General features: G+C 42.6%; 1 protein-coding gene, 2 long non-coding RNA genes and 2 other non-coding genes across 5 annotated transcripts in view; 1 reads left to right on the plus strand and 4 right to left on the minus strand.

The window, feature by feature from the left end:
* Nucleotides 1–584: 584 nt before the first annotated feature.
* On the minus strand, nucleotides 585–1921 carry LOC116591261. The gene is made up of 3 exons (XR_004285915.1): nucleotides 1889–1921; nucleotides 845–1056; nucleotides 585–720 (listed from the first exon to the last, which is right to left on the minus strand). It is a non-coding gene; the product is annotated as an uncharacterized LOC116591261 (long non-coding RNA).
* A 131-nt stretch (nucleotides 1922–2052) lies between these two features.
* Nucleotides 2053–2216, minus strand: LOC116592276. The gene has a single exon (XR_004286439.1). It is a non-coding gene; the product is annotated as a U1 spliceosomal RNA (small nuclear RNA).
* A 366-nt stretch (nucleotides 2217–2582) lies between these two features.
* On the minus strand, nucleotides 2583–4968 carry LOC116591264. Its single transcript, XR_004285917.1, has 2 exons — nucleotides 4929–4968; nucleotides 2583–2850 (listed from the first exon to the last, which is right to left on the minus strand). It is a non-coding gene; the product is annotated as an uncharacterized LOC116591264 (long non-coding RNA).
* Nucleotides 4969–6157: 1189 nt separating this feature from the next.
* Nucleotides 6158–6321, plus strand: LOC116592277. Its single transcript, XR_004286440.1, has one exon. It is a non-coding gene; the product is annotated as a U1 spliceosomal RNA (small nuclear RNA).
* A 2427-nt stretch (nucleotides 6322–8748) lies between these two features.
* Nucleotides 8749–23103, minus strand: part of SNX6 (sorting nexin 6) — a 63208-nt gene continuing 48853 nt past the window's right edge. Inside the window, exons 12-14 of the mRNA XM_032344014.1 lie at nucleotides 18482–18641; nucleotides 18308–18393; nucleotides 8749–10444 (exon numbers count right to left, since the gene is read on the minus strand). Coding sequence (XP_032199905.1) covers nucleotides 10391–10444; nucleotides 18308–18393; nucleotides 18482–18641 — 300 coding nt within the window. The 3' untranslated portion in view covers nucleotides 8749–10390. The remainder of the gene's footprint in view (nucleotides 10445–18307; nucleotides 18394–18481; nucleotides 18642–23103) is intronic.

The raw sequence follows: 23103 nt of genomic DNA on the forward strand, positions 1-23103 counted from the left end.
CTCTCCCTCTGACTGCAGGGCCTCTCCGGAAAGTCCAGAGAATCTTGACCCGTTTCGGGAATCCAGGTCGGTGGGCAAGGGAGGGTCCAAGGAGCCACGCCACCAGCATGGCCCTCACGGCTGGGTCTGCACCGGCCTCGTCAAGCCCCGGAACGCGTAGCTGTGCCAAAAAGTAGAGCAACGTGCGGTGACCGACGTGGACATGTCAGGCACACGAGGGCCAGTTTGAAAGGCTTCCCACTGGCCAAATCAAGGTAAGGATAATAATGCATTACAATCTGTGGAGTAAAATAGGTGCCGGGACACACCAGTATCCGTGACCACGAAGCACCAGATCTTGGTCTTCAAATAAATAAAAGAAAAAGTAAAAGGAACCCGAGCTTCTTGGAGACCTACCTAGCTGCCTCTTTGGGTCTTCATTTTACTACGTGGTCTCCTATGTCCATGTAAAAATCTGTACGCTTGCCTCCTCTTACTCTGTTTTGTTGTTGTTGTTGTTTTAATGCCTTAAGATTTTATTTATTTGACGTAGAGAGAGCACAAGCTGGGGGAGAAGCAGGCAGAGGGAGAAGCAGGCTCCCCATTGAACAAGGAGCCCGACGGAGAACTCAATCCAGGGCCCTGGGATCATGACCTGAGCTGAAGGCACACACTCTGTGGACGGAGTCACCCAGTCCCGCCTCCTGTTATTCTGTTTTATGTCCATTTAATTTTCAGGTCCTGTGGAGACCCCAAAAGGATAGAAATAAAGTCCGTGTCCCCTACTGTTTGATCCAGGGTGAAGCAATGTATGAACAAGAGAGGCAGGCATGTGACAGATATAAGGTGCTAACCCCTGACTTACCTCTCTCTGATGTCTGTAGAATGATCCCATTCTTCTCTGGTGGGAGAAGGGGCTGAAGGAGGCTAGATTGGATGCTGAGGGTGTAGACGAGAGGATCCTCTCCCTGAGCCCAGGGACTGTTCTGTATAGCGTTTTTAGGGGCTCCGGCAAATGATGTTCAGAGGTACTACTGGTGAAACGGGACAGGGAGTGCTTCCAACCCTGTGATTTCTCTGTAGGAAGGAGAGTGTTGGTCATCTTACCTGGACTCAGAGCTAGAATCCAGACCCCGCTTGGAATCCACTTTTTTTTTTAAACCTGAGATCAGTAAGAATTCATCCAATATGTTGAAAGCCTATTATATGGCCATGGGCTAGTCTAGGCAAGTGCGCATGGAGGGTCAACAAAATAGACCAGAATCCCAGCCCTGGGGGACTTACATCCCAGGAGGGTAAAATTAGAAAAGTAAAATATATACTATGTTAGATCAGTGCTTTCCAAACTTTAACGCCTCTAGAACCGAATGGGACTCTTGTTAAAACTGCTGATTATGATGGGTAGATGGGGCCAAGGTGAGGCCTCAGATGCTGCCTCCTTGTTCGGGGGAGAGGGAGAACCTTAGGCTCCACGGAAACCCTGAGATCATGACCTGAACGGAAAGCAAGAGTCTGACCTGACGCTTCACTCCTTGCACCACCACTCAAGAACCCCTAGGACGGGGCATTTCTCTACCATGCGCCCAGGGGACCAGAGGATGCTGAAATCGCTGGGCGATGGGCCACAGGAACAAAGGTGACAAATCCTTGCAAATAACTCCGCAAAGCAGAGTAGGATAGGAAGTACCGTTGAAAAGGGGCTTTTCCCATTAGGAACAGAGAAGAATTTCTTGAGAACGGCTTTCCTTGCTGGCTGAACAACGCACTTCAAGTACACTGACAACACGGAGAAACAAAAAGCCACCCCCGGCCAAAGGCACGCTAAAAGCACGTCATGCAAGGAAAAAAACCACCGCGGGTTGCTGCTGGCACGGCCACCGTGCACCCACTAGGCACCACGCATAGGCACATCAAAAATATCTGACGAGGGCGCCTGGGTGGCGCAGTGGGTTAAGCCGCTGTCTTCGGCTCGGGTCACGGAGCAAGCCGCGCATAGGGTTTCCTCTGCTAGGCGGTGAAACCCGCTTTCACAGAAGCCGACGAATCTTCTGCTTTTTGAAAAACCGGAAAAATCAGGGGAAAGCGCGAACGCAGTCCCCCACTACCACAAATTATGCAGTCGAGTTTCCCACATTTGGGGAAATCGCAGGGGTCAGCACATCCGGAGTGCAATGGATAAGCCTCGCCCTGGGAAAACCACCTTCGTGATCATGGTATCTCCCCTGCCAGGTAAGTATGAGTTGCTCTCCGCGCCCCCCAAACACCCTCGCGCTCCACCCGCTCCTTACACACGGTCACTTCCCTCCCGCCGCCCCCGCGACCCCCGCCTCCCGCACCACCCCCGCCGCCTCCTCGCCCACCCGCAAAGCCACGGAGGGCGCCTTCGTCGGGCCCCACGCGGGACCGGCGGGCTCGGCCGGGGCGGGCCCGGCAGCCTCTGCGCGCCTGCTCCTCTGCATACGCCACGCCCTTGTCGTGACGTCCCGGTGCTGGTGTTCTGCACCGCTTGGGGGAATGAAAATAGACCACGCAGGAGAGATCTGCTGTGTTTTTTCTAGTTAAAATGAACTTTATATATAATTTTTTGTTGTGGGTTTTTTTTCCCCCCTCAAAGTAATCTGTACAGCTACCCGCAGGCGCATGCTTTGCTCTCCATGCCAGGTAGCCGCCCAACATTAGCGTGTAGTAAAATTAGGCGTTTCATTCTCTCTCCATCTTTTTTGAAACCCTTCCCCACAGAGAAATCACAGTCTTTGGGCTATTCAGCCCTCAGGGGTTTCTGCTTTTACCTTTTCTTTGGCTGACCCGTGGTCTGAAGCAGGTTGGGACGATCTGCTTGACTTGAAAATTTCCCAAGGTATGTCACGTGAACTATGTAACGTGAAAAAGATGAAGTCCAAAAATAAACGTAGTGTGTTCCCGTTTGTCAAGCAAAAATGTGAAAACAAGAAAATTATACAAAAAGAAACACAAAACCAATAAATAAACCAGAAGTGGTGACAGTATTGGGGTTTCGGGGGGACCTGCGAAAGGAAGGGGAGAGTGATGGCTTTCCTGGATCGCCTTCTTTGTAATTCAGTTTTGGAACTCTCTTAATGTTTTACACATATTATTAAATTGCAGCGGGGAAATCTCTAAAATTGAATATGAGCATAATTGAACTTAACTATCTTAGATGAATGGTGTAACCACACTGAAATAAACAGAAATAACCAACTGAAATGACTTTTGGACATAGTACATTAACTATAAACATCTTCAAGTCCAAAGACAAGAAGTGCAAACAAATACTGAACTATCCCATAGTAGGTTTGTATTTCATAGCTACCTGGTTGTGATAATTCTGTACTAATGTTTCATGTGTTGTAGGTTGAGCTAATGTGTTTATGGATGTTGGGGAGTCAAGGTCCTCACTGCTGAAGAAAAGAGATACAAATATGGAATGATGGAGGGCAAAAGGGGAACCATGTGTGTTCAAGTGAAAGTTGGAATTGAAAGTATCGGTAAGGGCTCATTATTTTTAAGAGATACAGATATGTGTAGGAAACATGTATTTTTTACCTCTGCCCACTGAAGGGGATTAGAAGCAAAGACAGTAGCATTAAGTATACCTACTACCATGATATTGCTTTCTAAATGCCATTCTCCACTGAAAAGAACCAGGCCTCTTCGGAGAAAAGATAATTTTCAGGAGTCAAGAAAGGTACAAAATGGCCCTGGAACATCTTGTGCCAAAAGATAAGGAAATGCTCCAAAAATTGTATGGACATATCAAAAGTATGCAGTAGCCACCCTGCACTTGATCTTAGCCCAAAGGCCAAGCAGCAATCCACAGTAGCCCCCCTAAAAGGGGCTTTCATTGAACATCAAAATAAATTTTAAAACAGTTATGGGTTACAAACAACTAAATAAAATAATAACCATGAGCTTATATTGACAGTACCTAGGGAAGGATGGAAAGTTCTTTTTTACAATACAATGTCAACTAATAAATGAATGAGTGATAGAAGATCAACAGTTGTCAATTATGATGCAAGAGTCATCAATGAATGCTAAAAACTCTTGTCAGAGGGGCGCTTGGGTGGCTCAGTTGGTTAAGGGTCTGACTCTTGGTTTTGGCTCAGGTCATCTCATGGGTGTTGATATCGAACTCTCCCCCCCTGGTACCCCCCCCCCCCCCCCCCCCCGCCCCCGTCGCTGGCTGCCACACTCAGTGGGAAGTCTGCCTGAAGATTCTCTTCCTCTGCCCCTCCCACCACTTGCTTGAGGTGGCCAAACAGACACCCCGCTGAGTGGGGAACTCATTGGGAGGCTCAATCCCAGGACCCTGAGGGGGTCAGCTTTAGCTGACACTTAATGGACAGGGCCACCCAGGCACCCCTAAGTAATCAATGTTAATACTACCAATAATTGAACAAACTGAGTCATGTGCCTCCGAATGTGATGCCCAGAGGAGGACACTATGTTAATTTGCTAGGTCTGTCATAAAAAGTACCACAAATAAGATGGCTTACAAGAACAGAAATGTGTTCTCTCACAGTTCTGGAAGCTAGAGGTCCAAAGGCAAGGTTCCTGCAGTCTCTCTGAGACTTTGCATAGAACCTTTCCTTGCCATCTCCTAGTTTCCTGTGGTGACAGTCAGTCCTCGGCTTGCAGCTACATTACTACCATCGCTGCTTCTGTCATCAGATACTGTTCTGTGTGCAAATATCTTTACATGGCACTTTCCTCTTATAAGAAAAATAGTCACATTGGATCAGGGCCTACTCTAGTGACCTCACCTTACTTAACAGGATGGTAACCACAAAAATCATATTTCCAAATAGGGTCACATTCATAGGTTGAATGACCTATGGGTTGAGGACTTCAACATATTTTGGGGAGGGACATGAGCCAACCCTTAACAGACACAATATCATTTATGTGGTATTCATGTCAAAAATGCATACCTGAAGGGTGCCTGGGTGGCCCAGTTGGTTAAGTGTGTCTGCCTTTGGCTTAGGTCATCATTTCAGGGTCCTGGGATCAAACCCCTCATCGGGCTCCCTGCTCATAGAAATAAGTAAGTAAGTAAATATATAAACAAGTAAAATCTTTTTTTTAAATAAATAAGTAAAATCCTTAAAAAATGCATACCTGAATGTACTTATGAGGAAACATGGGACAACTCAAAAACTGAAGGATATTCTACAAAATAACTGGCCTGTAGTCTTAAAAAATGCCTACATAATGAAATGCAAAGAATTACCTGAGAGCTATTTCAGCTTAAAGAAGGTTAAAGAGACTTGATAATTGAAAGCAATGTGTGATTTTGAATTTTCCTTTGCTATAAAGGACGTTATTGGGACAACTGATGGAAATGGAATAACTCCTGTAGAGTAATAATATTGTATCAGTGTGAATTTCTTGATTTTGACAATTTTCCTTTTTTCAGTTAAAAAAAAAAAAAAAAAAAGCTTTACTGTATTTCCTTGGATCTTTATGCTGCTAGAACCTCCGGGAAGTCTTTGCTAATCCTATAATCTCTAGTCCTGTCTCCTGCGTTGCTTTGTTCCTGAGCAGCAGTCACCCAGGGACATACAACAGTTCAATCATTTTGGTCATATCTGGAAAGGATATTTACACTTGATACCCAGATAGGATCTCCTTGTATAGAAGAGGAAAAGGTAAATCTAGACAGCCTGAAAGAGGTAAGCTCATCCTGCAGGATGGAAATGTGACATTTCTTTTCCTTTGGTTTTCGGAGACTATTCAACACCCGTCCCCAGTCACGCACCTACTCTGCGAATGGACTCCTTGCCCTGATGCTTTCTGTTCGAATGTTATTTCACTGACACCCTCGCCGCCCGCCCCCACCCCGCCCCCCCTGCCCCTCAGGGGTTCGCAGTCTCGGCGGACATCTGGTATCCCAGAGCCGGGGACAGGGCTCGGGGACGTCACGACAAGGGCGTGGCGTATGCAGAGGAGCAGGCGCGCAGAGGCTGCCGGGCCCGCCCCGGCCGAGCCCGCCGGTCCCGCGTGGGGCCCGACGAAGGCGCCCTCCGTGGCTTTGCGGGTGGGCGAGGAGGCGGCGGGGGTGGTGCGGGGGGCGGGGGTCGCGGGGGCGGCGGGAGGGAAGTGACCGTGTGTAAGGAGCGGGTGGAGCGCGAGGGTGTTTGGGGGGCGCGGAGAGCAACTCATACTTACCTGGCAGGGGAGATACCATGATCACGAAGGTGGTTTTCCCAGGGCGAGGCTTATCCATTGCACTCCGGATGTGCTGACCCCTGCGATTTCCCCAAATGTGGGAAACTCGACTGCATAATTTGTGGTAGTGGGGGACTGCGTTCGCGCTTTCCCCTGATTTCTTAGTGGTCTAAAGGAAGGTGCATATCGTTTTTGTGAGCTGCTGCTTGCTTTTGCTTTAGTTTTCAAAGTTAGGGGTTAGGCGGTGAGTTTTTTGCCTAGGAATTCCGTATTGGGTAGGAAGCCTTTCTCTCGTTGATGTTTCTTTGTGTCCTTTTTCTTTGTGTTTCTGCCGAGTGAGTAAGCAGGGTCTCCAAAACAAACAACACACAAATAAATATGCATGTGCTTTTGAGTTTTGGCCTTACTTTGAGGTGTGTGTAGGAGTTCTGAATTATTTGGAGTTTATAAATGCTTTCTGACCGTGGGTTTTAGATTGGGAAGTCTGTAACGAAGTTTTAAGTTGTTTATACAATTTAAGATATGTCGCAGTATTGAAATCCGTTTTTGGGTGTGTGGGGTTGAGGTAGGTGTACCATCTGTCTCAGGTAGTTCTATACAGAGACGGTATGCAAGTTAAGTTTTGCTTGGTGTTTTTTTTTTTATAAGGCCTTGAACCACTCTAATTCCGCGAAAGCAGTTTTCCTCTTAAACCAGCCAGACGTGTCTTACTAATACTTTAAACTGTTTAACCTGTAGTGCCTCTCTTCAAAAAGATCAGTTTGAGCTCAACTTCTCTAGTTTTGCTACAGAACGTTAATATTGTATAAGCTTTTCCAAACCAGGTGCAGACATCTAGCCCAGTCAATAAGCCTCACTGGTCCTGATGCTTTTTCTTCCTTCCTTTCAAAATTTTAATTCAACTAACATATAATGCATTATTGGTTTCAGAGGTACAGATCTGTTTCATTAGTCATATATAATAGCCATAGCTCATTACATCACATGCCCTCCTATGTCCAACCTCCAGTTAGCCCATTCCGCCACCCTTCTTCTTTCCAGCAACCCTCAATTTGCTTCCTATGATTAAGTCTCTCTTGGCTTCTCTCTGGTTTCATCTTGCTTTATTTTTTCCTCTCTTCCTCTATGATCCCGTTTTGTTTCTTAAATTCCACGTATTATATAAATCATATAAAAAGACATCATATAATTCTTTCTCTGATTGACTCATTTCACGTAGCATAACACACTCTAGTTCTGTCCATGTCCTTGCAAATGGCAAGATTTCATTTATTTATTAAAGATTTTATTTGACAGATATCACAAGTAGGCAGAGAGGCAGGCAGAGAGCGAGAGAGGAGGAAGCAGGCTCCCTGCTAGCAGAGAGCCCCATGTGGGGCTCAATGCCAGGACCCTGGGATCGTGACCTGAGTCAAAGGCAGACGCTTTAACCCACGAAGCCACGCAGGCGCCCCAAGATTTCATTTTTTGATTTTGTTTACTATTTCTGTGTGTGCGCACATGTGTGTGTGTGTGTGTGTGTGTACATACCACATCATCTTTATCCTTTCGACAGCTAGATCCTTCCATAGTTTGGATATTGTGGACATCACTGCTATAAACGGGGTGCAGGTGGCCCTTTAGATCACTACATTTGTATCTTTGGGACAAATACCCAGTAGTGTGCAATTGCTGTGACCCACTTTCCTTTGCAATTTCCTTTCTTGCCATCTCCCCCTCACTGCAAAACTCCCACAATCTTCATTCCCCGGCCCACCCTGTTCATACCCTGGGTCATTCCCACTGCCTAGATTGCTCTCTTCTCCTCAGAGCATAAAGTGTGCCCTGTGGCAGACACTATACTACCACATAGTGTAGGGCTTTATCTGTGCTCCTGGGCATCCTCCTGTTTGTCCTGTGTCCCCCAGGCATACGACAATGGCCAATAAATGTTTCATTAATGCCACAGCCCAAGAGCAGTGAAACCAAGGCAATTATCAGGAACTAGCAGTGAACTATGGAATGTTTCAATTGTTCTGGAGGTACAAAGTAGAACCTCTCCTAAAGTATGTCCTTGAGGGAGTAACATATGTTCTTTATCTTGTGCTTTGTGAGAAAGCCCTTGCATAGAACAGTCAACTCATTTATATGTGTTCATTAAGCACCCTCCCACATATGCTCTAATATGTAACTGCTGCTTCCAGTCTACCCCCACCCCAACACACATTGTGAAAATGTAAAAATGTAAACCAGGCACCAAGGGATGGGGGCACTCTCCTACCCTTTTTCCCCAAAAGACCTCCTTGGTACAGATTAGCTGATGGCTATGTGGAACAATACAGCTTTTTGCCCTGCATTTGCTATTTCTTTCAATTAAAAAAAATATTTTATTCATTTACTTGAGAGAGACAGTGAGGGAGAAAGCACAAGCAGGGGGCAGGGAGAGGGAGAAGCAGGTTCCCCAACGAGCAGGGAGCCCGGATGTGAGGCTTGATTCCAGGACCCTGGAACCACAACCTGAGCCAAAGGCAGACGCTCAACCGACTGAGCCCCTCTGGCGCCCGTGTACTTACTATTTCTTAGCATTTATACAGCATCATCACATTTCCAAAGCACTGTACCAAATGTTTATTAATCCTCACAACACCCCTGTGAGGTAGGTCAATATGTCCTTTGTAGTAGAGAAACTGAGGCAGACAGAGGTCAAGCGAACCTGCCTGAGGCCACAGGGGCAGCCAGTGAAGGGACTGCACCCAAATTTAGAAGCTAGGGCTCTCTGTCCCATGTTCACCCACTGGAGAGCATCGCATAGGTGTATTTTCACCAGTGAAGGAGACACGAAGGAGGACAAAACACAGAGATTTCTCAGGCAACAGAAAAGTCCAGTTCAAATGGCATCAGGGAACAACATCAATGAAAGAAACATTAACCAGCACACCAGTAAGGCAACAGAACATGCAAGGCTGGAATCACGGTGACTACTCTTTTAAGACCTAGGCCAGGGTTTGGGAAAATGTAAACGAGGCGTGACCAACCCAAATACCTGTGGTTTCCAACTGCAAGAGAACTTAGTGAAAAAATCAAACCACACAACCTAATTTTAAATTAGAAATAACTTGATGTTAATTTACATTAAAAAGGCCAATAATATCTTTTGTACCCACTTTATTTCAAATATTCCAATTTCTCCCCCACCAACAAATGCTGTTCTCTACAGCACTCTTTCTCTCCACACGCCAAGTTATACACCAGCGTAACAATCAAGTGGGCTCAATGGCACATCCATGGTTCACTGGCTGAGCTAGAGATGGACGTCAGGAAACCGTAACAGACCATTCGGTCTGCTCCTGTATTTTAGAAATGTCTGCTTCTAACCTGCCTCTGCCCAGGTCCAGCTTCTATGAAAGGCTAAACCGCACACAGAGAAGCAGTTCATTCTTTTGTAAAGGGACTGGTGAACTTGGTTCAATATGCTGTTTAAAAAAAGAAAAACGAAAAATGAAGACCTACACTGTAAAGTATAATAAAGGAGTAGATTTATTATAGCTACTCCAAATTTTAGAGTGATACAATGACCACAGAGTTAAAAACTATCACTGTTATCACTGTTTATTTGATAATAGTTGGTTTAGTCTACAAGTTTAAGGCAAACATACTAATGCATTTGCTTTTCATCAGAAATCATACTTATAAAGATTACATAAAATCTGTCCCCAAACTTCTAAGAAATGTTCATTAATTAAAAATAAGTCTGATTAAGATGCTTTACCAGGATACATGAATGAGCTAAGGTGGTATACAATGTTTTTTAAAAACAAAATTCAAAAAAAGGTAATGGCAATCTTTATCTTGTTTGAGCAATGTATTTTTAAAAGGGTTAAACTTCAGAAAGTACTTAAAAGTAAGTAAGACTGGCAGCCATAAGGAATACTATTCATAAAATAAACACAGTTACAGAGGCTACTTAAAACAAGACTGAACTTTGGGCTTCGGGAGAGGAGGCGCGCACGGTGAGGGACAGCTGTCGCAGGGAGCACACAGGTGCAGGGGTGCCACGTCCCACCGCACACACTGGCAGAGCCCATGGACGGCACCGCTCCGTGGTTTCTCAGAAAAAAAGAGAGTAGATGCACTTTGTCAGCTGTTTCTTTTGTTTCCAGTGAGCAGTAAATGCTTAATATCATTAAGAAAACAAAAATAAAATCTGAAAGAAGGCAGCCCTTTTTAACCGAAGGTGAAGTGTGGCTTATGTGTCTCCATTTAACACTGCCAAGCAGTTCTGCAGCAACTGTAGGTTACCCTACAAGGGAAGGGAGAATAAATTATGAAGCTCAAAGAGCTTGGAAGAATTGTACTGAAAAAATATACAGCACTAGAAATCACGTAACTTTAAATTTATTACGGCAACAAAATTTTGGTAACAAGCTACTCATTACACAGAAGTAACTTTTTTTTTTAAAAAAGATTTTATTTATTTTTATAAAAGATTTTATTTATTTATTATGTATTTGAGAAGGACAGTGAGAGAGGACTGCAAGCAGGGGGAGTGGGAGAGAGAAAAGCAGGCTTCCCGCTGAGCAGGGACCCCAATGCGGGGCTCGATCCCAGGACCCTGGGATCATGACCTGAGCCGAAGGCAGACGTCCAATGACTGAGATACCCAGACACCCCCAAAAATAACTGTTTAAAGACATAAAACTATATACTCTGTTTCATGTACAATTTTTCCACATACCAGATTCTTCAGTAATTTTCCATCTAGACCAATAATATTGTTTTGAATTGCCTGGCATGATCTAATGAGAGATAAAATATGCTCTCTGTGTCCAAGTTAAACTACTGATATTTATTTAGAGAGAGAGCAGGGCGAGGGGCAGAGGGAGAGAGAATCTCAAGCAGAGTCCCTGCTGAGCACAAAGCCCCGCGTGGGGGTTGATGTCATTGACCTGAGATCATGGCCTGAGCCAAAACCAAGAGTCAAACATTCAACCAAGCCACCCAGGTGTCCCTGAACATTCCTGACAGTAAGATAGGTTCTTATCACTCTTCTTTGGCCATTAAAATATGTGTACTATATTATATATATAATTAATATAATGTATATTTTAATGACTAAAATGGTAAGTTATAGCAATTTTTATAAAAATTTTAATAAGGGGCTGCCTGCATGGCTCAGCTGGCTAAGCGACCAACTGCTGAGTTTGGCTCAGTCATGATCTTGCGGCTGTGACATCAAGCCCTGCACTGGGCTCATGCTGGGTGTGGAGCCTGCTTAAGATTCTCTCTCTCCTGGGGCGCCTGGGTGGCTCAGTGGGTTAAGCCGCTGCGTTCGGCTCAGGTCATGATCTCAGGGTCCTGGGATCGAGTCCCACATCGGGCTCTCTGCTCAGCAGGGAGCCTGCTTCCCGCTCTCTCTCTCTGCCAGTCTCTCTACCTACCTGTGATCTCTCTCTGTCAAATAAATAAATAAAATCTTTAAAAAAAAAAAAAAAAGATTCTCTCTCTCCTTTTTCCTCCACCCTTCCATACCCTCATGATCTCCCTCTCTCTCAAAAAAAAAAAAAAAAGTAAAAATAAAGTAGTAAGATCATATACAAATGTATACTATAAAATGCAAACCTGTGTAGCATCTGTAAAACATGTGAAATGGCCCCCAAATTCAGATATGTATAAACATATAGGTTACATCAACTCATGAATGGGGGAGAAGGAAAACTTCCTTAGAGTAGAAAGCCAACTAAAATGTGTACAATGATGGAATTAGAAACTGATCACCATTTGGCCACCATCATAAAAACTGACTCAGGCAAAAGTCAGGATGGATGCTAAAAATAATATAAGGCTGAAATGCTAATACTGTGGTCATTAGGTACATGCTACAGAACACTTAAATTTCTGCTAATTAAAATGAAATAAAAACAGTTTGAGCTTCTCTGTTGCACTACGCACATTTCAAGCATTTGGCAGCACATGTGGCTAGTGATTACCATACTGGAAGTGCTGATTATAGAGTATTTCCATTATCACACAAAATTCCATGGGACACTGCCCGTTAAGTGATGGCTATTTAACTTACATAGTCCCAAGCCAAGTATCTCACCACAAAATACTTGTTAATTTCAAAGTATAAAACAGTAACTTTGCCTCTGAGAAACCTGCAGACATCATTTTATTTACTTATTTTTAAAAAAATATTTTATTTGGGGCACCTGGGTGGCTAAGTGGGTTAAGCCTATGCCTTTGGCTCAGGTCATGATCTCAGGGTCCTGGGATGGAGCCCCATATCGGGCTCTCTGCTCAGCAGGGAGCCTGCTTCCACCCCCCCCCTTCTCTGACTGCCTCTCTGCCTACTTGTGAGCTCTGTCAAATAAATAAATAAAATCTCTAAAAAATATATTTTATTTATTTGACAGAGAGACAGAGAGCACACAAACTGGGGGAGCTGGAGAGGGAGCAGCAACTCCCTACTGAGCAGGGAACCCAACACAGGGTTGGCTCCTTGCTTGGCGGAGAGTCTGCTTCTCCCTCTCTAGCTCCCCCTGCTTGTGTTACCTCTCTCGATCTCTGTTATAAATAAGTAAAATCTTAAAATAAAATAAAATAAAATAAAATAAAATAAAATAAAATAAAATAAAATAAAATAAAATAAAATGTAGTTGGGAGGCCAGAAGGGGAGCCCTCAGATCCTACCACTGATTGCAGACTTTGTAGACCCATCAGGAAGAGAAAGTGAAGTGAAGTACCTTGCATTCTTTTTCTTTTTTTATTTTTTCTTAGTACCTTGTATTCTCAACAGGAGGAAACCCACGTTACTACCCCAGCAAGAGAAAGAAAGGTGGTCTCCTTGTCCAGCAATGGCCCCCACAAGGCAAGACTGTCACAGCTAAGCCAGTGAAAAGTCACGGCACTTCCAACTCACAGTTTACTTTAGTGGACTTTTGGTTCGTAACAGCCTTTCCCAACTCCCCCCTTCCCTCTCTAAAAGAGCATTCCTGTCCTTTGTTCTCTGCACTTGCCTGCGGCTTTTGCTACAGCTTGCGTGTCCTGAATTGTAATTCCTGTTATCCCCGAATAAACCCATTTTGCATCAGATAAAATTTGCTTTGAAGGCTGGCAACTTTTAAACATAACATTGCTGAAGGAAACTCCAAAATTCATTCTCCCCCATTTGGAAGCCCATCCATTTGCTGAACTCTGATTCCACAGAAACAATCCACTTGAATAAATTATGTATGGTGGAAATGTTGATAGTCATTCTGTCATAAATAAATGTTTATTTTCTTTGTACCTTTCTGTATTTGCTATGATAAAAAAAATGCACAAAAGTTTTACCACGCCTGTACTGTGTTTTGAGGCGCTGTACACCGGTTTGGAGGATTTTCCTTCGTTTTCATATTCAAACTGACTAGCCTTTCCTCCCATACCAAGCCACCATACCAGCAGTTTCTCTACCCTGTGGACTGACTCTCACCCCTGCCCTCCCCAGAGCCCATCTGTTTTTCACCTTCTTTTCTTTCTCCTTCACCCACAAACTGCTCCTGGAATAACTCAGCTTCCAGAGGTTCTGCCCAGCCCCTGCCAGAAAGACGTGGGCCAAGAACCCCGAGGTTACTGTGACTGCTGGTCCAGGAATGTCACAAAAACCTAGGATTTCTTTGTTTCAGTGTCTTCCTGTCTCTTCTGCAGGGCCAGGAACTCCTTAAACGCTGGCTCTGTGTGGCCTGCCCTATGGCCCCTGGCAAAGGGAGGTACTTACTATGGTTAAACTTAATTATAACATTCTTTCTGAGGGACATATTGACACGGGATCTTTTTTTTTTTTAAGATTTTATTTGACAGACACAGATCACAAGTAGAGAGGCAGGCAGAGAGAGAGAGAGAAGCAGGCCCCCTGCCGAGCAGAGAGCCCGATGCGGGGCTCCATCCCAGAACTCTGGGATCATGACCTGAGCTGAAGGCAGAGGATTTAACCCACTGAGCCACCCAGGCACCCCATACTGACACGTTTCTTATTAGACCATGAATTCTGAGAGCAGAGGTCCCAACGGGCTGGTCTTCCTGCAACCCAGCCCACTGTGGGCACAGTGCAGTGGGAGGTGAGTGAATGGCTTGGTGAATGACTGGCTCACTTGAAATGAAGGGATGATTTAAGTGAACATTCAGAAGGTAAAAACAAAAAAACAAAAAAACTCCACAAAAGGGGCGTCTGGGTGGCTCAGTGGGTTGAGCCGCTCCCTTCGGCTCAGGTCATGATCTCAGGGTCCTCTGATTGAGTCCTGCGTCTGGCTCTATGCTCAGCAGGTAGCCTGCTTCCCTCTCTCTCTGCTGCTTCTCTGCCTACTTGTGATTGTTGTCTGTCAAGTAAAAAATAAAATATTTAAAAAACAAAACAAAACAAAAAAACTCACAAAAACGGGACAGTTTCTTGAAAACCTGTCATTCTTTTCTCATAAATTAAAAGGTTTTTCAGGGGGGCGCCTGGGTAGCTCAGTGGGTTAAGTAAGCCTCTGCCTTTGGCTCAGGTCATGATCTCAGGGTCATGGGATTGAGCCCCACATCGGGATCTCTGCTCAGCAGGGAGCCTGCTCCCTCCCCCCTCTGCCTGCCTCTCTGCCTGCTTGTGATCTTTCTCTCTGCCAAAGAAATTTAATAAATAAATAAATAAATAAATAAATAAATAAATAAATAATCTGAATACAGAGAACACGTTTCAGAAAGGATTTGAAAAGTACAAAATCTGAGAATTAGAGGTTGGCATCAATCTATAGTAGCAGTCAGCAAATTTTTTCTGTAAAGGGCTAACTATGTACTAAACATTTTAGACTTTGAGGGGCGCCTACGTGGCTCAGTAGGTTAAGCGTCTGCCTTTGGCTCACAGGTCATGATCCCAGGATATTGGGATTGAGCCCCGTGTTGGGCTCCCTGCACAGCGGGGAGCCTGCTTCTCTCTCTTCCCCCTCACTCACTCTCTCAAATAAAATCTTAAAAAAAAAACCAAAAAAACATTTTATTTTTATTTTTATATTTTAAAGATTTTATTTATTTACTTGACAGAGATCACAAGTAGGCAGAAAGGCAGGCAGAGAGAGAGAAGGAAGCAGGCTCCCCACCGGAGCAGAGAGCCCGATTCGGGGCTTGATCCCAGGACCCTGGGATCATGACCTGAGCTGAAGGCAGAGGCTTTAACCCACTGAGCCACCCAGGCACCCCCCAAAACCATTTTAGACTTTGAGAGACATTTGCTCTCTGTTTTAACTATTCAACTTCGCTATAGTAGTAGTATAAAAGCAATCATAGACAAAGCATAAATGAATGAGCTTGGTTGTATCCTAATAAAACTTTACTTATAAATTAAATATAAATTTCATAAAATTATCACATGTCATGATATTCCTTTGCTGAAAATAATGACTTAAAAATTAGACTGCCAATGGGCGCCCCCCCACCCCCGCCCTGCCTGCCTCTCTGCCTACTTGTGATCTCTGTCAAATAAATAAATAAAATCTTAAAGAAAAAAAAAAAAAAAAGGCTGCCAAAATAATTAAAAACAACAACAACAAAACATGAATGCCACTCCTGAGTCACAGGCTTTATAAAAGTATGTTGTAATTTGCCAACCCCTCCTTAATTTATTAACAAAATCCCTGACAGTTTATAACCTCTTTAAAAAGAACAAAAATAGGGGCGCCTGGGTGGCTCAGTGGGTTAAAGCCTCTGCCTTCGGCTTGGGTCATGGTTCCAGGGTCCTGGGATTGAGCCCCACGTCGGGCTCTCTGCTCCGTGGGAGCCTGCTTTCCTCTCTCTCTCTCTGCCTACTTGTGATCACTGTCTGTCAAATAAATAAGTAAAATCTTTAAAAGAAAAAACAACAAAAAACAAAGAAACAAAAATTGTGAACATTAGAAACCAATACATGTAGAGTAAGAATAAACCATGCCAGATTTATCAAAACATGTTCTTCCTCTTTTTCTTTCTTTCTTTTTTCTTTTTAAGATTTTATTTATTTGACAGATAAAAAGAGAGCATTAGCAGGCAGAGCAGCAGACAGAGCAACAGGGAGAAGCAGGCTCTCCACTGAGCAGGGAGCCCAACGTGGGGCTTGATCTCAGGACCCTCTCTCTCCCCCTTCTTTTCCCCCTCCCTCTCTCTCCCTTTCTCTCTCTCTCTCTGTCCCTCCCTCCTTCCTTCCTAGTAGGCTCCATCATTGCAGGGCTTCAACTCATGACCCTGAGGTCAAGACCTGAGCTGAAATCAAGAATCAGATACAACCCACTGAGCCACCCAGGTGCTCCCTGATCAATCCTTTAAATTAAAATTTAGATAAGGACACAAAAGGGAAATTCGTACAAATTACGAATGTCTATCACTTGGGAGTAATAACCACTCTAATAGTCAAGTACCATATGATCGAACTGAAGTTTCCCAAAGATACCACACTAGGCTAAAACTAGCAAGCTAAAATTTAATAGACATAGACATAAACATGATTACAATTACATTTCAAAAATTAAATGCTCAATAACTAAAGAAGTTCTAGAAACTTGTTGCAAGACAATGTGGATATACTTAACAATGCTGAACTGCACACTTAAAAATGGTTAAGATGGTAAATTTTATGTGTTTTATACCACAAAAAAAGAAAAAAAATGACTAAAAAAAAAAACAACAAAAAAAAAAACCACACAACTGGCTGGAGCTTAACAAAAGACTTTGAGCAACACCTGGGTGGCTCAGTCAGTTAAGCCTCTGCCTTTGGCTCCGGTCAGGATCCCAGGGTCCTGGGATCGAGTCCTGCATCGGGCTCCTTGCTCAGCAGGGAGTCTGCTTCTCCCTCTGCCTGAAGCCCGATACTTGTGCTCGCTGACAACTAAATAAATAAAATCTTTAAAAAAACAGAAAAGACTTTGAAGAAGAAGAGAAGGTGTGACTATAGGCCAAATCAAGCTGGTATGAGATGGCACCTTAAACCCTTGTAACACATAAAGCACACTGTAAGAAGAAATGTGCACAATAATCAGCCTGTGTACAGAAGTGATTCTATTTCCTAGTGTAATATACATTTTTAAAGATTTTATTTATTTATTTGACAGAGATCACAAGTAGGCAGAAAGGCAGGCAGAGATGGGGGGGAAGCAGGCTCCCTGCTGAGCAGAGAGCCCAATTTGAGGCTTGATCCCGGGACCCTGGGATCATGACCTGAGCCGAAGGCAGAGGCTTTAACCCACTGAACCACCAGGAGGGCCTCCAGTGTAATATTTTAAAGCAGCAATGACAGGAGGCCAATAACATAAAAAGCTTATTGAAATGTAGGAGATAAAATGTGGTATCCCAAAACTCTTGGTATAGTTTTAAACTTTTTAATGACTTTCAAAGGGTAAATGCTATAAACATATCAAAAAATAAACACTTAAAAGTTGATTTTAATTTAATACTTATAGTTTGAGGAATTTTGAATATGCTTTTAGTTTTCCGTCCCTCTGACTGAAGACAGCATTATGTTAAGTAAATTAAGTTTTGCATTGGTCTCCAGGCTTAATATGGAGTCCACTTAGGATTCTCTCTCCCTCCCAATCGTGTTCTTTCTCTCTCTCTGTCTCTATCTGTAAAATAATAAATAAATCTCTTTTCTTTTGTTTGTTTTTTAAGGATAAAGGTTGGTCCAAACCTTACAGTAATTTTAAAACTTGAGAATCTTAGGGGCACCTGGGTGGCTTAAGCTTCTGCCTTCAGCTCAGGTCATGGTCTCAGGGTCCTAGGATGGAGCCCCACACTGGGCTCTCTGCTCAGCAGGGAGCCTGCTTCCCTTCCTCTCTCTCTGCCTGCCTCTCTGCCAACTTGTGATCTCTGCCTGTGAAATAAATAATATCTTTAAAAAAATTATAATCCAGCTGTAATTAATTCTAATTCAGGAATATTTCTTACAGTATGTCTGTAGAAGGAAAACAGTCATTAAAGAATCATTATCATTCCATAATGGATTCATTTCCTTCTTCTTCTTCTTTTTTTTTTTTAAGTAATCTCCATGCCCAACATGGGGCTCAAACTCATGAACCTGAGATCAAGATTCACATACTCTCCCAACTAAACCAGCCAGGTACCACATAATGGACTCATTTCTAAATTATAAGTCACTTAAATTATTAAACCTTTAATATGACAATACCTTTGCATGCTTCAGTTCTAACTCTGCCAGTTCCACTAAATTTTTTCTGAATGCAGCAACTCTTCTTGTCTTAAAATCTATAAGTTCTGTGAACAAAAGAAATTAGGATTAACTATTTAACTCATATAATAGTTTAAAGTATACCTTATGATTAAAGGGTAAGGTTAACAGTACCTTGTTTTGCAGATTCAGATATTTTTTCAAATTTCTGACAACATAATTGTTGGGAGGTTTCAGCCTGCAGAACATCTTTATTTTTTGCTCTTGCTTTATCCAGTGCTTTATTAGCATTTTCATAATCCACTAGTGACCTAGATCTTCGATAGAGGAGATCCTATAAAATAGAATGCTTCACAGTAATATATGCTGCATGTTTCTAATAGTTACTCGCACCACCATCATCAGAGCAAACACTTAAACCATGAATACCACACATGCCAGCTACTCTTCTCAACTGTTTTTATAACAGCTTTACTGTGATAAATTCACATACATATAACTCATTCAAAGTGCCAATTCAACAGTTTTTAGCATGCTCACAGAATTAACCATTACTACAATCAATTTTAAAACAATTTTGTCACCCAAAAAGAAACCCCATATTCATCAGCAGTCATTCTTCACTTCCTGTCATGCACCCCTCACCCCCCACCACTAATTTGCTGTCTCTATACATTTGCCTATTCTGGACATTTCATTTAAAAAAAAAAAAAAAAGATGGAATCATATAATATGTGGCCTTTTCTGTCTGGCTTTCTTTACTTAGCATAAAGTTTCAAGTTCATTCATGTTTCTGTGTGAACCAGTACTTCATTCCTTTTATTTCTAAATAACATATCCTTGTATGGAAATACCACACTGATTTATCTACTTATCAATCTAGAAGACATCTGGTTTGTTTCCACATTTTGCCCATTATGAATAATGCTGTTTTGAACATGTTTTCCTTTCTCTTTCATATCTCATTACTTAGGAGTGGAATTGCTGGGTCACTTGGTAATTCTATGCTGAACCTTTTGAGAAATTGCCAGACTAGCAGCTGCACCACTTTACACTCCAATGACTCTTCATGAGGGTTCTAATTTCTACACATCCTTGGCAACACTTATCTGTCCTTTTGATTAAAGCCACCTAGTGGGTGTGATATGATATCTCACTGTGGTTTTGTTTTGTTAGTAAAGATTTTATTTTTTAAGTAATCTCTACACCCAATGTGGGGCTCAAACTTACAACCTCAAGATCAAGAGTTGCATGTTCTACCTATTAAGCCAGCCAGGTATCCCTCACTGTGGTTTTGATTTGCATTTCCCTGATAGCTAATGTCGTTGAGCATCTTTTTACGAATTCACTGGCTGGCTGTATGTTTTCTTTGGAGAAAGGATTATTCAAGTCCTTTGCCTATTTTTTAATTGGGCTATTTGTCTTCTTACTGAGTATTAAGAGTTCTTCGTATTTTCTGGATACCAGTTGCTTAATTAGGGACTTGTATGATTTGCAAATATTTTCTCCCCGTCCATGGGTTGTCTTTCCACTTTTCTTCATGGTGTATTTTAACACACACAAGTTTTTAATTTTAATAAAGTTCATCCAATTTATTATTTTTCCTGTGGTACCTGTGCTCCTGGTGTCATATCCAAGAAACCAATGTCCAATCAGAAGTCACAAGATTAACATTTGTTTTTTTCTAAAAGTATTACTGTTGTTGTTTAGGTCTTTGATCAATTTTTTTTTTTAAAGATTTGATTTACTTATTTGACAGAGAGCACAAGTAGGCAGAGAGGCAGTCAGAGAGAGAGGGGGAAGCAGGCTCCCCACTGAGCAGAGAGCCTGATGCGGGGCTCAATCCCAGGACCCTGAGATCATGACCTGAGCTGAAGGCAGACGCTTAACCCACTGAACCACCCAGGTACCCCAAGTCTTTGATCAATTTTGAGCACATTTTTATACATAGTATGAGGAAGGTCTAGCTTTATTTTTATGTGACTATTCAGATGATACAGTACCATTTATTGAAAAGTCTATTCTTTTCCCCCCAAAACTGTCTTAGGACCTTTGTTAAGAATCAATTGATTGGGTGCCTGGGTGGCTCAGTTGGTTCACCCTTGCCTCAGGTCATGATCCTGGGGTCCTGGGATTGAGCCCCACATAGGGTTCCCTGCTCAAGTCTATTTCTCCCTCTCAATCTGCCCCATCCCCCAGTTTGTGCTCATATGTGCTCTGTGTTAGTAAATAAATAAATAAGAAGTCATCAATGTGAAAAGGCCCTACTATATGACACTCTGGAAGAGTGGAGATGTAAAAAAAAAAAAAATCAACATTAAAAAATTAAGGGGAAAGAGGACGAATAGATGGAGTGGAGAGGAGTTTTGGGGCAGTGAAAACTATTCTGTATGATACTTACAATGGTGATGCTTATAATGGTAGATAAGTATCATTACACATTTCTCCAAACAAAAAAGAATATGTAACACTAAGAGTGAGCTCTAGTGTAAACCATGATCTTTATTGTTTCACTTCTTTTACTCAACAAAATTATTCTGAGATTCATCCATATTGTTGCATGTTTCCACGGTTCATTCCTTTTTACCGCTGAGTAGGATTCCACTGTATATACACAACACAATTTCTTTATCCATTTAGCTGTTGGTGGACATTTGGGCTGTTGCAGTTTTTGGCTATTACAAATAAAGCTGCTGTGAACATCTGTGGGAATACATACTCTCGAATACCCAGGATTAGAATGACTGGACCACAGATGTATGTTTAATTTTTTAAGAAACTATAAAACTTTTCCAAAATATTGTATCATATTCCAACTAACAGGGTATGAAAGTTCTAGTTGCTATAATTTTTGTCAGAATTTTTCATTTTAGGGGTGCCTGGTTGGTTCAGTTGTTAAGTGTCTGCCTTCAGCTCAGGTGATGACCCCAGGGTCCTGGGATCGAGCCCCATATCAGGCTCCCTGCTCAGCGGGAAGTCTGCTTCTCCTTTCCCTTTGCTGCTCCCCCTGCTTATGATCGCTCTCCATTAAATAAATAAATAAAATCTTAAAAAAAAAAAAAAAAGAATTTTTCATTTTAGCCACATTCTCATTAAGGGGCACCTGTGGTGAGGGACGTTTGGGTGGCTCAGTTGGTTGAGCAGGCCTTTGGCTCAGGTCATGATCTCAGGGTCCATCATGAGCCCATCATGAGGCTTCACGATCAGTGGGGAGTCTGCCTGAGGATTCTCTCTTCCGCTGCTCCCCCAACATATGCACACACATGCTTTCTCTAAAATAAATACACAACTCTTAAAACAAGAAAAAAAAAGGTGTGTGGTTTACCCCCAGCTGTTTAATAAATATTTAATATCTTTTAAACAGCTATTTACTTATTACTTACTATATTCAAGAATAGTTAGCATGCAATGTTACATTAGTTTCAGGTATGCAACAGTGATCTGACCACTCTATGCTATGCTGTGCTCACCGCATGTGTTAATGCCCATCTGACATCATACACTGCTATTATACTATCATTGATTCCTATATTCCCTCTGCTGTATGTAGTTTTAATTTTTGCAATTAAATTTCAATTCCTTCTTGTGGTCACTAAAAAGTCTGGATTTACTTTTATTTATTTTTTATTTTTTAACATTTTATTTATTTATTTTTAAAGATTTTGTTTGTCAGAGAGAGAGCGAGCGAGCGCGTGCACGCACAAGCAGGCAGAGTAGCAGGCAGAGGTGGAGAGAGAAGCAGGTTCCCTGCAGGGCATGGAGCCCAATGCAGGACTCGATCCCAGGACCCTGGGATCATGGCCTGAGGCAAAGGCAGCAGCTTAACCGACTAAACCACCCAGGCATCCCTGGATTTACTTTTAAAGCCATGTTCTAAAAAGTTATATATTAACAACTATAATATTATAATAAAATAATGAATTTAGTCTTTATTTATTTATTTATTTATTTAAAAAGATTTTATTTATTTATTTGAGAGAGAGACAGTGAGAGAGAACATGAGCAAGGAGAAGGTCAGAGGGAGAAGCAGACTTCCCATGGAGCTGGGAGCCCGATGTGGGACTCGATCCTGGCACTCCAGGATCATGACCTGAGCTGAAGGCAGTCGTCCAACCAACTGAGCCACCCAGGCACCCTGAATTTAGTCTTTAAAGTGAATAATTCATTTTATCCCTATCCACCCCAATGTAAATGATTGTAAGACACAATCTGGTAAAATAATTTGATGTGGACAGTATATTTGCACATAAGTCCTCAAAGTTAGAAAGATTATTTATAACTTGTTTATTTATTTAATTAATTCTCTCTCTCTCTTTTTTTTTTTAAGATTTTATTTATTTGAGAGAGAGACACAGCGAGAGGGAACACAAGCAGGGGGAGTGGGAGAGGGAGAAGCTGGCTTCCTGCTGATTAAGGAGCTGGATGCCCACAGGGCTTGATCCCAGGACCCTGAGATCATGACCCAAGCCGAAGGCAGACCCATAACAACTGAGCCACTCAGGCACCCCTTAAGAAATCTCTTCACTTTGCATGATGATTGCACTCACGATCTCGAGATCAAGAATCATATGCTCTTCCAACTGAGCCAACCAGGCACTCCTATAATTTTTTTTAAGTAAGCTCTATGCCCAACACAGGGCTTGAACTCAAGACCCTGAGATCAAGAGCTACATGATCGGCCAGCCAAGTGCCCCAAGGGTTATTTATAACTTGATAAGGAATGAAAAACTGGTATTCAAAGCACCACTGATCACATGGAAATTTTTTGTACAATATATCAATTCATAAATTAATAC

The sequence above is a fragment of the Mustela erminea genome, chromosome 5, assembly GCF_009829155.1.
Source record: "Mustela erminea isolate mMusErm1 chromosome 5, mMusErm1.Pri, whole genome shotgun sequence".
Lineage (NCBI taxonomy): Eukaryota > Metazoa > Chordata > Mammalia > Carnivora > Mustelidae > Mustela > Mustela erminea.